This window comes from Clavelina lepadiformis, chromosome 5 (assembly GCF_947623445.1).
Source record: "Clavelina lepadiformis chromosome 5, kaClaLepa1.1, whole genome shotgun sequence".
NCBI lineage: Eukaryota > Metazoa > Chordata > Ascidiacea > Aplousobranchia > Clavelinidae > Clavelina > Clavelina lepadiformis.
Genome location: NC_135244.1, coordinates 18,491,816 through 18,508,110, shown reverse-complemented (window position 1 = coordinate 18,508,110; position 16,295 = coordinate 18,491,816). Strand labels below are relative to the sequence as shown.

The window sequence follows — 16,295 nt, the reverse complement described above, 5'->3', positions numbered from 1 at the left end:
TCACAGAAAGAAGCCATACAATACGCTAACATAGAAGCATAAGTGGCCTGTTTCCTGCCAAGAATGATTATGAAATTTTCTGGGAAAACAAAATGTTTTGACCACCCGTAGATCCATATACGCTACATAGCATGAACTTCATTTAAACCAAATATTAAAAAATTCGGCTATTCGTTTTGAAGCTTGAAAAACGCTATTTTCTGCGCCTGTTTATTCTCCCAAAGAAGTCATAGCAAGTATGAAGACTGACAGCTGCACGTCAACTCTAACATCAAAGTCTAATGACTGACACAATACAACAGACAACAAGCTCAGAAAATCCTCTTAAAATTAAAATAAACACTTAAAAAATTGAAATAAACGGTAGGAAGCCGGCTGTTGTTCGGTGAAAGAGGAAAACAAACCTGGATTGCGTTAAGTAAAGAAATAGCAAGCAAGCATCAACCAACTACTGATACGGGCCTACTTAAACAATAATATATTCATTAATAGGAACTTGTTTTGTGGAAGTTTTTAATGAGTTACAAAATGCATCTGCTTTGTTCGAATAAACCGAAATTAAATAGGAACAGTAATAACCGAGCAAAGGACAGGTTTATAATGCATAAACGAATGATTGGTTTGCCGCAGGTGACATATGGTCGGTAGTACCCAGGGGTAGACAAAGTTACAGAAGAAAATAAAGCACTTTGAAAACTGCATGAAAAATATTACAATGGTGACAATGGTAGAAGTACATTGAAACGAGGAAAGATTTTGAAGAAACTTGCACCCAAGTTATTTTTAAAAAGCGCATTACAGTGAAACCGTTTAACTTTTAACAAAATACTGACTGTAAAAAGACAAAAAAGAGCATTTTAAAGGTAAATACAACTTAGGTAATACCAAAGCACCGCTGGAAATACATAAAAGGTAAAACAAAAAAACTGAAATTCCTATAAATATAGAGGAAATATAAAAGAAAAGTTAATCAACGGCCTTTTCCGAACAAGGAAGCGAAAACCATTTCTTTCCTCTTAATTTGTGGGTCTTCTCGTGCATCCTGAGAGCAAGAAGATCCCTCTCCTTTAAATCCCATTCCCCGTCTTCAGGATTTTCAGTCAAATCATCCGCCGTGTTCACCGCGTTACGACCTGGGGAGGGCGCGAAAAGATTATGGTTTAGTCGAAGAAGTTCCTAAAAATCAAATCTTCGCCTGCGCATGATCTAATTTAATCTGCGATGTAGCATTATATTTAACCGCCACTGAAACTTATTAACCTTCAATCTAAATATTGTTCTATTAATGTAATTCATATGTGATTAACTGATTACACTGATTAGTAAATTTGCCACTTCTCGGTGGTACGAGGATGAACACTCGAATGCCAACGTCTTATTAATCTGTTTGTTGTTCGTAGCCAGAACAATGAACATATGCTTTGGGTATAAACAGTAAACACACACGCATATATTATATTTTTATAGTCATATATTATAATACGGCTCCAGCTCGACTCAATCCTGGACGATGATACCTAGAACGGTTGAACCTAAGACGACTCAACCATCGTCTGTAAGTTAAATAATCCATGGGCTAAAAATTCTTGGGTTTAACGGTCCAAGGTTAAATCGTCCGTGGGTTGAATTAACCGATCACCATTGTATACATGTAACATATCACATATCAACATAAGTTACGTTCACATACAGTTACTTCTATAAACTTGTTGATAAGTTGTTAAACAACTAAGTGTTTTAAACTGGCTCATGGACGAAAACCACGTTTAGTTATGAATCCCGGCATGAGTATAGGAAATTGCAATAGAACATGCAGTGTAACACTTACTATGACGCTTTTTCCGTGACGCCTCGTAGCCGCTCTTGCCGCTATTTCCCTCCTCCAACGCATCCGTCCTCTGCAGAGTCGAAGCCACCCACATCGCTCTCTTCACTGACGTCAGAAAGGGGACTGCCCTTCTTACCTGACGACACATACCAGTTGCGTCATCGCATACGAAATCGATGACGTGTTCGAAATCTCGTTGCAACTGCATCGCTCCTTGAACACTGAAGATTAGGAAAATTGACAGTTATTCAATAACAAATCATTTTAGTATACTGCACACAGTGCACAGTCATAAAGCAGTTATAACTTAATCAGTAAATAAAGATACATTTTTATATTTAATAATATTTCTATACAAAACCTTTGCGTGACAAAAAAAAAAACAATCGTGCATTGTTTTCGTTTACCTGAAACGAATGCTTTTTCGCAAAATGTACCGAACAACAGCATCCAATATGGCGGTGACAGCAGGAGGAACCGCGGCCAGCTGGCTCCTTCCATCGATCACTGATACTGAGGAGCAAATCGGACGTATCACTGACGTCACAGCTCTCTCCATGTATGAGCTCGCACAACTATGGTCTGGATAGAGACGTCAGGAAATTAATATTGACTACAACGGAGATACAATTGGTCATTCAATAACAATTAAATGACGTTAATCACAATGCAATGGTTGACTGATCGGTTGAAAATTGATGATAATCCACCGACAGTAGGATTGATAAAGTAAAGGCAATAAGTTTACGTAACGGAAAAGATTAACCGAGAAAGTTGGTCAACAAATTTTGAGAAAGTTTCGGTGGTTTGGTAATTGTACTGTCAATAATACGTCGAAAATCTCATGCTCATTGTGAAACGTTCGGCAGCGATCATGTGACAATCTGATGGTTGCAATCAGTGATTTAAATTTGTTGTCCTCGTAAAATGCACAGCATCAAGTAATTCTGTACTAAGTACATTGTTCAGTGTTCCCCTCCGCAGGGTAGGACTATGTTACAGCTGGACTGTCGGGTAAGTGCTTAGAATGGCTTCAACGAATGACTTAGTCGTAGGCTATAACAAGACGGTACATTGAATAGACAAATTTATTACAATAGTCTAACTAACACATTGTGTCAACGCAAACAGGCTACGATACCGGGGCTACAGTATTCAAAAATCACCCGATACTTGTTACCTATGCATAAACGAATATTAACTCCTCGTTCGATACAAAACCCGACAGTTACATTTTTCCGGTCATTCTTGGTCGTCGGTTCATTCGTCCCCTGTTGACCTCGCCTGGCTAATATGGGAAATTGATGTATTTACTATAGCCATAAAAATGAATTTGCGAGTAAGTAAACCTTTGCATGTTAAGGCAAAGTTAACTCAAATTAGAGATCGAGCTGCTTTCATTTCATTTCACATTCATTTGAAAACCTTACTACGTCGCAATGGAAAAAACGTTTTCGGAAAGAAAATATTCCACAAAATCATATTTGATCTGGCAAAAAAAGTTAGCGATTTTTCTCACCCAAAATACCCTTTCCAAACCTTTTCTTGCAACGCTTGAAATAATCCTTTTCGTTTTTAGCTTTTTTTATCACAAATTTTCCCCGTTCTATGAACACCGAAGGTCAAGCTGACGGCAATTTTTGACAATATAGTGAGCACCCAAGGTCCTAACCACTGGAATGTTTTAAATTTTCAGTTTATGGCGAGTTCTCTTTTATTTAACATAAACTTGTGTTTGCGCGAATCCAAGCCCAATCACCTTTGCCCGTTAATTTTCGGCGTTCTGGTGAGAAGTCGAATTTAGGGCAAGGTCATTGTTGAAGTTTTATTGCATGATCAGATTTCTATTACTTTTGAATTAGTACGTCGTGACTTTCAAGTCGAGGTTACAAGTGAATGGAAAAATATCGTAACGCACAACATTACTTCAGTGAAAGAATGACAACAAAAGCATGGCGCGTGGTATAACCATGTCCGATAAACTGTGCATAACCAACACAACTACAGAAGAAAAGTTTTCTAAGGTCAAATGTCACGGGTAGCAAAGTTCGATTGCATGTCATGTTGCTATTAAAAAGCTTTATTCAAAAGTGCAAGAACTGGATGGTTTGTATGAAAAAACTTATCGCCCTTGGAAAGTGCAGATACTGGGAGAATGTTTGCGTTAAGGAGTCAGCATAGTTGTAATATATCGCAAGAGTATATCAAGATCGAGAAACATCAAAGGATGCCGAAAGGGGACGTTACAATAACCAGCTACCGAGAACAAGGCAACACAATGCAGCGTTAACTCAAAACACGGAAGACTCATGTACCAGTGTTCGCGGGTGGTCCGTCATACTTTATGGCTTTTATATCTTAAAGCATTTTTCAAATGAACATGAAAAGTTAATTCGTTTAGCGTAAACAAAGCAACGAAGCACTTAAGTTATTGTTTGTAAAAGTCTGTGAAGTGACTTACCGGTTAGGTTATTCTGTTTCCAAAGCTTCGGGCTCGGGAAGGAAGCGTCGATCGCTGTGATGGCCAAATACGAGCACTTTTTCACGTACATTCTCATGCATTCGCCACTAAGTGACTGAAACAAAAACGATTTGAGTTTTTAATGCGATGTTTTCAAGCGACCTTTAGTCATTTAAATGGTTGGTATTTGTGAAATGTGAGCGTGTTACGTAACATTGGTGATGCATTGCCCAGATTTGACGCGCTAATTACCAATCTATCTCACATTTTTCCTTTGATCTATATTGACAAAGCCGCAATTAATACGCTGATCAAAGACATCAAAGCCGTTCAAATACCACAGTGGTAATCCATCTTCTGACTGGAGTTTATGAAGTCAGCAAAGTTGTCATAAGGATGGTTCATCGCCGTGATAAATTGTTACAAAGGTTCATTTTGAGGTCACAGCCTCTTCCGTTTGTCAACAGTTTGTTTGTTTTGACATACCGAATTATTTCCGTCTAGTAAATCTATTAAATCTTAACTTATCCTACTCCCGAGCATTGAGTGCAGCGTTTATAAATGCGTAGTTGCGACCGCAATTTCGAAAGTGTACGTACGAATGTGGCCGTTGGTGTTATGTTGAATCAAGCTTGAAAAGGTCAGTACCTGCATGTTGGTTATAGTTTCGTCGATGTTCTTCAAATGCTTAGTTGCAAGCATGAGGGTGGCCGGGTTCTCCATTCGTCTGCTTTCCACGTGATTATGACATTTCTCAACCATTTTTAAGCACTCAAGACTGAGGGAAGTAAGTTGGCTCAAATCGCCCAGTGATACCTGAAAATGTGCACTTCATGGGTTTTGTGTTGAGCAAAAAGAAACTAAGATTCGACTACTATTTCCGCTCAATCAAATAACCCGGTGATTCCCAATCTTTACCGACTTGCAGTCCCCTATCTGCAATAATTTCATTTCTCGCAAGCCGGCAACTTTAAAACTGTTACTTTATAGGCAAATTATAAGGAATTAAAGCGTAACACGGAGATTCCCTGCGCCACATTCGCGGACACCGTGTAAGGAACTACTGGTATAACCACTCATCGGCAGATCCAAACCTGCATCAGTGGTCTTAGAGACCAAGACACGAGAAACTGTTGGATCTTGGACTGGCACCATCTATAGAAAGCATCTAACGTTGCCTCCAGTCTCGGGAGAGCTTCCCTTGCCACAGATTCACGCTTGTCGTACCTGAAAGGTAAAAGATAACCGTATTGTTAAAGTGTTCAGGTTGAAAACAAAAAAAGACAAGATACAAAAAACTTATGAAATTTAAGTTAACCTTCAAAAATAAGAACATAGAATCATATGTATTTGTGTATGACTAATACACTGTGTGTTATTTGTGCATGTACACTTTGTTACGTGCAAACACAGTAAATAGAGTTCAACGGTCCCTACCCCTACAGCGACTGAAGGACCAAACCGCAGAACAGAGGTCATGCCTTAATTTGCTTACTAATCGCCTCTTAAACCGCTTGATAATTAATCAAAAGCAGCATGTCTCACGATGTGCACACAGATCGTGTGTAAATGTTTGCTATGCTATTGTTAAGGTTAGTAAGTCTGTGCTTTATGGGTGTAAAGACAAGAGTTTAAGAGCTTATCTCACTCTACCTAAGGAATACTGTTCAAACACAGGATCACCCTGATAATAATTAAATGGACAGTAAATGTTTGTCGATAAAAGAGTTTTGGTTTAATAAAACATAACTATCGTTCACTGTCATCACAAAATAAAAAAACAATAGTTAAACAATTAGGATAACAGGGATTATTGTGCCCTTCCCTTGCTTGACTTTTATAGGCTATCAGTTTCCATGGGAACCCCATGAAACTCATTACACGTTACAAGCTACGCTATGTGACGCCAAACCTGTCCATGATGAACATCAAAGAGTGGACCGCCTCAATGTAAAGCCAAGCGGTTTTGCTCAGCGGGAGTACTCCTTCGACAGGTAAGCTTCCGCATTTGTCTTTTATACCGACACCCAGAGCTTGACAGAAACTTCTATCCCAATTCATTAATGCTAAAAAAACAAAAGCAGTGAATGAGTAACTACGTTCAGCATTGTAGTAAGGTTTGTGTAAAAATAAAAGCTAGATTTTGCTGCACAATACAAACCTGTTTCGATGATAAATGCTTGCGTCGATTCATGCACACTTTCAAGAATATCTTCCGGTAAAATTTCAAGTGTTATCATGTTAGTTACGCTCGCGTCTAAAGTCAAGGCTTGTGAATCGAACCAAAACCTCGGGCGAAAGCAACACATACGGTCAATTGCGCGAAGATGCTGGCCTGTACCGGAGCCATCATGGTGGAATCTTTGCTGGTGAAAAATCAAAGACTGCAAGGTGTCTGAGGGCCCTTCGGTTACCAGACTAGCCATGTAAGATTTCGAGAATGATTTCACAGCTTCGTGATCCCATGAATCTCTCCAGACAACGGTTTTTCGTCTTCTGCTGGAGGAAGGACCACTGGCACCGCTGACCTGGCTGAAGAATGATGATGAAGCAATGCTACTGGCATCATCATCAGAGCTTATGGCTGAACCATCGTCGTTGTAATACTAAAGTTGTAACAAAAAACTCAGATTAAGTTTAAACCGTCACTAGATTAAAAAAATTGACACAAGATAGTAAAATACATGTGTGGTGAAAGTCTATTTCAAGACATAACCAACATACAAGTTTGTCCAACTTTTATTAAAACCTATGCTGTGAAGAGCAGCAAGACTAAAGTGAAAACTAAACTGAAGACTAAAATATGTCACGGGAGTAAATATTTTCAATCACTCCATTTGTTTTACCTTCAGTGGAGACAATGATCGTGGGCTTTTGCTTTTTAGCCTTGCTCTGAGTAGGCTGGTGTTTGCAGCAAGACAGTTCATAAATGACACAATAAAGCTACCTTGCGTGTATAACACATGCTTCACTAAAGTCAAGGCATCTGCAAATGTACAAAAACATTAGATGACAGTTCAAATCCTATACGAGCAAATTTTTAAAAGCTTTTATTTTTAATGTGAATACAATCTAAGTTATTTTGCAGATGTTATGTTGCACTTCGAAGCTGTCAAGTATTTCCATCACAAACCATTGGATGTAGTGCTGTCAGAGATATTGTTAACCTTGAAACCCGCAACATGAGTAATTACTTGATCCTCATCTGAGATTCAAAATTTTGAAATATTATTCACACAAAAATATTGCAATATAAAAGCTACCACCATTACGTGATAAGAAGCATCAACACCAGTTAATATAATATCAACTTTGGTATGACTTTCAATATTTTATTATAGCTTACCAAAGTCTATCTCAGCTGCATGGCCCCAGTTAACCTTTTGAGGTTTATCTTCATTTTCAAATTCATAATCATCTTCCACATCTTGTTGGTCTTTGTGAATCAATGTTAGAATTTTGAGAAGCGAGGAGGCAAGGTCTTGTTTCACAGGACCGGCCAAATAACTCAGAATTCGCGGGACAGTAAAAGGTCGCAGTGAAGACTGAGCTGTACAAGATCATTATATATAATATACGAAGTTTACACAACTAAAATTGTCTGCCTTTGACATACCCAAGAACATGTGCTAACATTGACGTCATAGACTCTGACTAATGTTAATTAGGAAAAATAGAAGTTTTTAAGTTTGTAATTACCAACCTACAAAACGTATGTAAATTAGGGAAAACAAATTCATTTAAATACAACCGAGGGAAGACAAACATGATAAGTGGTCTGCTTTGATTTTCTGGGGCTTACCGGTTAAAAGATTTGATTTGTGATTAAAGTCACTTGACAGTGACGTAAGACTGTCAAAAAGAGAGTATGTTGATGTCCTGACAGCACTTTCACGTCGGTTGTTTTCTTCATTGTCCTTTTGGCTACAAAATTAACAATGTAGCAGACGTTATACCTGATTTGGAAATTTTCTAGCCGAGATGGCAAACATGGAAGTCCCCTTTTAGCATAACTTACCTCGTAATATCACGAAGTAGCAAAGGCTATGACAATTACAGTTAAATACATTTCATTTATATGATGCTGAGCATAGTTTCGGATAATATAATTAATCAAATCATGCTTCTTCAGAGCGTAAGTCGAACCAAATGAATTTTAGAAATATTTACACTATACATAACAGCTCAGTTTGAGAGCTGTAGTTTAAAACATCAGGTAAAAATCCAAAAAAAAAATGGATTGCCTAACAAGTTACCTTACCTAATAAGTTTGTTGTAAGCTTCTATCAATTTGCAGAAGCGCTTTAGACAGCTCACACCAAAAACAACTTCCCATTCATGATCAGCATCTCTTAATCTCGATTGGGAAGTGGCACAGGATGCGAGGCTAATCAAACGTGCCTGAATCAACTCCTCGGTCAGATAAAGCATTTGCTTCTGGAGAGATTTAATTCTTTTCTGATACATGAGGAAAAGGTTGACGACTTGAGCTGACAAAGATTGCCTGCAGATAAAACCAGACCTGTCAATTCTGGTAAAAATTGATTGCTTTAATTTAGAAAACAGCAAGTATAAAACATAATTTACTACTACTCTACCAGTGCATATACAAGGTATGTTTCGATAGAAGTAGTTAAATGTTACTATTAACTACTGTGTACATGGGTTCAAAATAAAGCAAAGAGGTCAAAGATATTTACTTACTTATTAGACTGCCATTTGCGCAAAATATCGATCCATGCCTTAAAGTGAGTATTGAGCTCTGCATAAACTTTTCCTAGCTTTGGTGGACGAATTAGGGTTCCACGTGGGTCTAAACTGTCTTCATCTTCATTGCCAATTCCTTCATAATTTGAATCAGGATGTGCATCAGGCGAATAATTTTGTAACTTTCTTTCTTCAATCTCTCTAAGATAATGTTTTTCTTCATGGATAGCCAACTGAAGCTTTGTGATAAATTTGCGCACTTGCGTTAAGTTATGCCGACAATACTGAGCAAAGTTTGTTGTTTGTTTTATGGAAGATAGTTGCAGTTTTGCATTCCAAAAATGTGTGTTCACTTGATCAGTAGAGAAACTTTCTTTTTGATGAGACGGCTCATTTTTAGAATTGTCCACTGTTCCAGGCAAAGTACTCTGGCTACCAGCAAGTTGATCAAAGTTATCATCCAATCCAGCCCCATCATCTTTTCTTATTAGAACAAAACATGAGCCAACTTTCTTTAACTTGCAGTACTTCTTGTAGTTTCCAAACATTTCGCGAGCTAGTTGATCATTTTCATTCCAACATTTTTTATTTTTGTGTAACTTTTTGCAACCTGTTACTTTCCTTTTTACCTCCTTTGAGTACTTCACACCAAGGCATTGATAATCTAGAAATGAAAAAAATACTTTCAATGGCCTTTGTGGTCTGTTTGCACAAGCGTGACACACCAAGAGTTATTCAGCAAACATACTTATCGTTTCATTATTGGCACTAAAACATAATAATCACCATTGTTATATTTTAGAAAGAAACATTACCATAACAACAATTCATACAAAAACTACATCTTCCCATTTGGGTCTTACTGTGTCAGTGCACTGGCCATGAAAGGCATAAATGATGCCATTCATAACCGGCGAGTATTTTATCTCTACTGGCCAAACCAGTGAACAAAAAAAGATGTCATAATGATATATTATGTTTGTCATAGAGAGTCAATGTTGACGAAAAAGTTCCAAAGCTATTGACAACATGGGCAAGTATAAGACTGAAAAAAATTTTCAACAAGAAATAACCAGATATTCTGTAACTGACCTGTTGCAATAGTAGCATTTTCATCAGGGTATGACTGTGGTACAATTGGCAACTCATCTGCATCAGTGATCTTAAAACTAGAGTAGACATGTTCAAATCTTCTAGTAGAATGTTTAGGTGCAGCAACTGTTGGATTAGATGAACTTGGAAGCAAAGGAGGTATGCTGCTTAAGTTCATTGTTGCAATTGATTAGTGTTCATCAAAATTTTCAGCAGAAAATATGAGGGGCGAGCCTTGCTGCAAGAGCATTGTAATCATCGCATGAACATCAATGCCACATAGACCAATTGTTTCCAAGTGACATTGTGCCCTACTTTTCACTTTCTAAAAATAACATTGAGTATATATAGTTATTAACAGGCTGTAAAAACATCCATTTGAGTAGAAAACAAAGCTTTCTAAATGTGACATGTGTTTGCATGGTGATCAAATTGGTACGTGTACACAATACAATTGATACAATAACAGGAAACTTTATCCTATTTAAGCCGAGTTTATCTTGCTAAGAAACAAAGGACTTTTGTTCCACAGTATAGTTTTTGTCTCTAAGATAAACCTTAAATACAAGATAAAAACAAAAATAGTTTAGACTAGCCTACCCCTTGCAAATGAAATATTTTGTTACTTTTGTTGAAATATCCTAAAATTTATATAGGCCAAAATGAAAAAATTATATATACATCTCTGTAAAGATTATGTAAGAAAATTTAACAAGTAATAGGTGCATTTTTTCCAAAATACCAGCATTTCCACCTAAAAGTGGACTTTTCTACTACTTTTTTCACTAATCTGTCATCACATCATCATGACCACGAAAAAGAAATTATATGATATGACAACTGATCAGGCATAAAACCATTAAAACAAATTTTATCTATATACAGTATAAGTTAAAATACTAGCAATTTTGACATAAAAATTTCCCAATTACTTTTGGTTTATTCATCATAAATCTTTAATACTCGAACTTAATTTTTATTGTTCTTATATACGATATACTGTAAATAGGCGTGTTGAGAGTGCAAGAAATATTTGGAGTACTGGTACTTACTAATGGCTCTGGTGCATATAGGCAACATTTCCATTATAGCATATTAAGTACTTATAATTTGGCCTCTTTACTATTAACTTGAAGCATATTACCAACATCAACAAATTTAATAGAAATTACCACCATTACATGTAACACCAACTATCACAAAGTCCTTAAAACGTTCACCATGATGTAAGCATACCACAAACCAATTGGCAGTATGAAACACATGCTGAAAGTACAACTGTCTGCAGTATATCATACCCACATAATAAAGCAAAAGTTTATAGTAAAACTGAAATTTGACAGTTTTGGCTGAAATGAAACAAACGGTATTTTTTCTCGTTATAAATTTTCCGCTCATTGGAGTGAGTTAGGACGTGATATTGAAGTTCAGAGCAAAGTTGAAAAGCAGACCCTAATGGACGAAACGACAGTTCCAACTTGCTACCAATTGCCATTATGCATGAAAACTTTGGAGAAAGGGCTGCTTTTTCATAATGTCAATGAGAGGTTCCTGTTATCAAAGTTTGATCACGCTGTCATTCAACAATCAAAAATTGACAAATTCTTTTTTGTTAAACAAACATAAGAGCGTACAACAAATGAAAATATATATGTTTTGATGTAAAACTGGAGTAACTTTCCTTTTATGCACTCACTTTCGTACTAAAAAAAGCTCTTATCATATAATTAATAGGAGCAACCATCAGTCAAAAGGGCAAATAGGGTTGATGCAGACTGAATTTTTTTGAAGGGAGTGGACCTAGATACTACAAAAAGTAGCAAATTTTTACCCATTCATCTGCAATTGTAGAGAATTTTATGTTAAAATAGTTTATGTTTGCTCAATTCTTTCAAAAGTAGTTTTGTAAGACTCTCTTAATAATAGATGCGCACATATCAGGTTTGTTATTTCTTTTACCACTTTTCATTTTCTGAGATTACTTTTTCATAAACTAGTTGTTTTTGTCTCTTAATCTCATGGAAAGTCTCAATATTGCAAGATTTGTTGCTTTTGTAACTTATTCTTTTCAAGGAAAATTTTTTATGATAACAATTTTATATTTGTTTATAAACAGGCTGCATGCAGGCTCCATTTCTTTGTATATGTGCACGTTAGTTTCATGGAGCATACATTTCATTTGCTTTGATGTTATGTTACATACAAGCTTAGGCTATTACAGAACATTTCAATATTCTATTTACTAAAACATCTTTGGAAATGTGGTTCAGCACAACTATCATAAGGCCAACATCATAAGAGTGAACAATATGTACTGCTGATGACGGTCAGATATACCTAGGCTACCATCCACAATTAAAACACTGTAGCAATAATGTCATATTCATCCATTCATTGCGTTTTTTGCCTTAATTGTACGGAAAGTTGTGCTGGCACATAGGTAGTCGTTAGTAACAAACATACTAGCAGCAATAATAATTACACTATACAGGCTACCTTAACTAAAACAGGACAATGTGGCAGGGCCTTAAGGGCAGAAACACTGACTATGGTGGCAATACAATGTAAGAAATGTAATTTAACATCAGCACGGTCACCAAACCTAAATACAATCATTAGGCTATACACAATTTGAAAACGATACGCTAAAACCGAAGCTAAGCTGATGGATTGGCGGGATATACCTAAACGGATTTAGTGCAAAAGTGTAAATTCAACCATAGGATGCATTTGTATACTAAAACCCAGCTGCTCAGTTGGTTTTACGCTTTTGCTTCATATGCTGGGTACTCCCAGGATGAAAACTTTGCCCTGGGCGGAGAATTTATCCTCTGCACACAATTGTGTGACTTTATCCGCAATCCGCGCAATTTCGGAGACTTTTTCTGAAAACCCGCGAGTGACAAATGAACTCGCGGTTCTTTCTGTAACAATTTGTAATTCCTACTGTGGTCTTATAAAGGATAAGCTACGGAACAGTGCGAACACACATTCACGACCTCAAAAAATTAAAGCTGAGATTATAAGATGTCTGTAGCTATAGCAAATTTGGAACAACTATAGACATCTAACAACAGTTGTTACTACGAGTTTATGGTAGGCTACAACTTCACTTTTATTGCTGTATCGCAAAATTTCCACAGATTTTTTTGTCATAACCGCTCTTTCCTAAGTTCTAGAATTTCGCCGCAATTGTATTTTTACATACCAAACTTATGGCGTTAAACTGATAGATTTTAGAAATATTGTAGGTGAATAAAAAATAGTGTACTTACAGTAGAGGTGACCAACATTTTGTTACCATAATTTAACACTTTCGCATTGTGTTTTTACAGTATGTCCATTACTAAAACTACTAGCTACTGCTAAGTATATCTATTTTTGGTCAGACTTTGATTCACATGATTACATCATTGGCGATTTTATGTTTATTATTGCACAAACATTAATTGTGGTTGTGACGGCAACGATATAAAGAACGTTATATCTTATAGAATTCTTTATATCGTTGGTGACGGCAAGCGTCACACTCTGGTCGCTTTCCTTTAAGTTCTTGTTTTCCTCCTTAATATACATTCTTTCCTTGATTACGTGTTTCACAAAACCTTTGCGTTGTTAACTTTTGTCCATAGTACTTTACGATTATCAGTTCTGTTTTAATTCTGCAAATAAAGTTTTACCTGTTGACCGTTATGCATTTACATCAGCGCTACCCAAAAAGAACACGTAACCTTCCTGTCAATCAGATGAAGCCTCATTATCGTGTACAGTAAACCCGATCAGCCACAGGTATGCAACACTTGGTTTTTATACCTCACACTTTGTATCCAACCTAATTTTTAAGCTACACGATACTATGTTCGTTTTTCTTGTCTTTTACGCCAGCGCGTATAGACTACGACAATATACATGTAGGCCTATAATTTTTGTAATCGCTTTACATTTAAGTCTACTCAGTTTTTAGTATGTAACGCTGTACTGATATGCTTATTTTGAGCTTTCGTAGCCTTTGACAGGTAACTGTCACAGTTACTTTAGAGTTTAGACTAACGTCATAGCCTAAAACATCTGAAACTTCAGCAGCAGCACAGCAACCCAGATGTTTTTTTTCTAATTGACGCTGAGTGTCACCGTAATCAAACTGCAGGAACTTCAATATGTGTAGGCCTACTACAGCATCACTACGAATCAGGTCTTTCTTAATGTGATTCGCATAAATGCATGATATGAGATCAGACGGTAGGCCTACTTTGTTTCTGTAACCAAGGGTCGGTGTGGCAGACAAGAAAGGCTGTCGAACGTGGTTTATAAACGAAGAGCTATTTGCCTTTCTTCTGTAAACAATATATGAAAATGATATGTAAACAAACAAACTAATTTTTTGTCTTCTGTCCACTCTCCGAATTTATCCCAGAATACCGAAGGTTCAATTGAAAAAACTATGCGCGATTGCTCTGTAGCGATTTTACCGGAGTCGAGATTGGAAAATATCCGCCGCAAGCTGGCAAGGCCGGTTAAATAAGATCATTTCCAATCATTTCCATTTCCAAAATATTCATTAAAAACGCTGTTGTAGTCGGCTGCATGACTGAAAGTTGAGTGCGAGTCGAACATGAATAGCGACACGACAGTAGCAAGCAGGCCTGATTTAAACACTCTAAAATCGAATGAAAAACATATAATCCGAGGCAAAAATTAGGAAATTCGTGAAAATTCCGCCCAAAAATTGTTTTCCAAAAATAAAATACTCAGCGCAAAATCCAAACTTCGCAATCTGGGGGTATCCTAGGTCAGGGGTTCGCAAATACTTTTTAGCGCGACCTTTTAAAAATAGTTCTAAATTCTAGCGACCCAAGCATTTTGTGAGCATATAATTTTGTGGAAAATACTATGTACTGTAATTAAATATCGATGTTAAGACTACAATTGAAAGTAGCTAATTTCTTGCACAAATTTGTGTGAAACTTAGCACATAAAACCGTAAAGTAAATGAATACATTTATTCTACCTAATGAAAACTATGGGCTTTACGTTGAAAACGGTAAATTTTAAATAAATATTTTAAATTTGGCTTCACGATCCAAATTTGGGTCGCGACCCACTATTCGCAGACCCCTGCCCTAGGTTATACCTAAAACTTATAAGAATTACCATAAGGTAATAATAATAATAATAAGCTAAGGCACTGTAGCGGTAGCCTGCGCCAGCGTCTGAGAGTAATCGACTGATAGCAAAGCAGCAGCATGTAACAGGGGGGGGGGAGACAAGCACCTTCACGTGGTCCCTCCTGTCAGTACCATATCCAACAAGAAGATATGCGAAGCGAAGATTGTCAAAATCGAGCTATTACCCAGACTAGAGCTCAGTGCAGGGTGGCGAGGGAAACGTCCTTCTCAGGGCGCGGCAGCTCTTCTGTCGAAAAGTACCGTAGACCCACCGTCCTGCAGCTGAACACCGAGGGCATCACCGCCAGCAAAATCAGTGTCATAGAACACCTGGCCAACAAACATCAAGCCCTCATTATCGTCCTCCAAGAGACCTACTGCACATCTATAGATAAGTTGGTAATAACCAACTTCACACTCGCAGGCGCAATCGTCAGCAGGAAACACGGCCTTACCACGTTTGTCCATGATCAACTGAGCTGGACTCTAGAAGACCAATCCCCAGCCCAATCGGAGCTCGAGTGGCTCTGTGTAGACATAACAGGCTACAAGATCATCAATATTTACAAGCCCCCACCCTTGCGACTTTCACCATCAGCCATACCAGTGTTCCCCCACCCCAGCCTCTACGTCGGCGACTTCAATAGCCACCACACGGACTGGGGCTACAACACAATCAATAACGACGGAGAAAGCTTGGCTGCCTGGGCAGCCAATAACAACCTCACCCTACTACACGATCCTAAGGGTGCTGCTAGCTTCTTCTCCGGGCGTTGGAACACTGGTACAAATCCAGACCTGGCATTCGCAAGTATGGGCTCCGATAGTCGACACCCGCACAGACGCGTGCTAGAGAAGTTCCCTAGGTCCCAACATCGACCCTCGCTTGTCACGGCCCCCAAACTTGCATTGCCTGTCCCGAGCAAGCGGGTTAAGCGTTGGAACTTCAGAAAGGCCGATTGGAAACGCTACGGCTTCCATACAAAAAAAGCCGCAAAGCGTCTACCTCCCCCACACACCATCCATGTGGACGAAGCCTACC

General features: G+C 37.8%; 1 protein-coding gene across 1 annotated transcript; it reads right to left on the bottom strand.

The window, feature by feature from the left end:
• Positions 1-310: 310 nt before the first annotated feature.
• LOC143459820 (uncharacterized) lies at positions 311-10,427 on the bottom strand. Its single transcript, XM_076957110.1, has 15 exons — positions 10,089-10,427; positions 8,994-9,660; positions 8,551-8,793; positions 8,092-8,213; positions 7,636-7,839; positions 7,423-7,494; positions 7,136-7,275; positions 6,451-6,895; positions 6,202-6,355; positions 5,384-5,516; positions 4,938-5,105; positions 4,290-4,404; positions 2,236-2,410; positions 1,829-2,049; positions 311-1,133 (listed from the first exon to the last, which is right to left on the bottom strand). Exons 1-15 carry the CDS (start codon positions 10,264-10,266, stop codon positions 967-969), a joined length of 3,204 nt encoding a protein of 1,067 aa, XP_076813225.1. The 5' UTR covers positions 10,267-10,427; the 3' UTR covers positions 311-966.
• Positions 10,428-16,295: the final 5,868 nt, after the last annotated feature.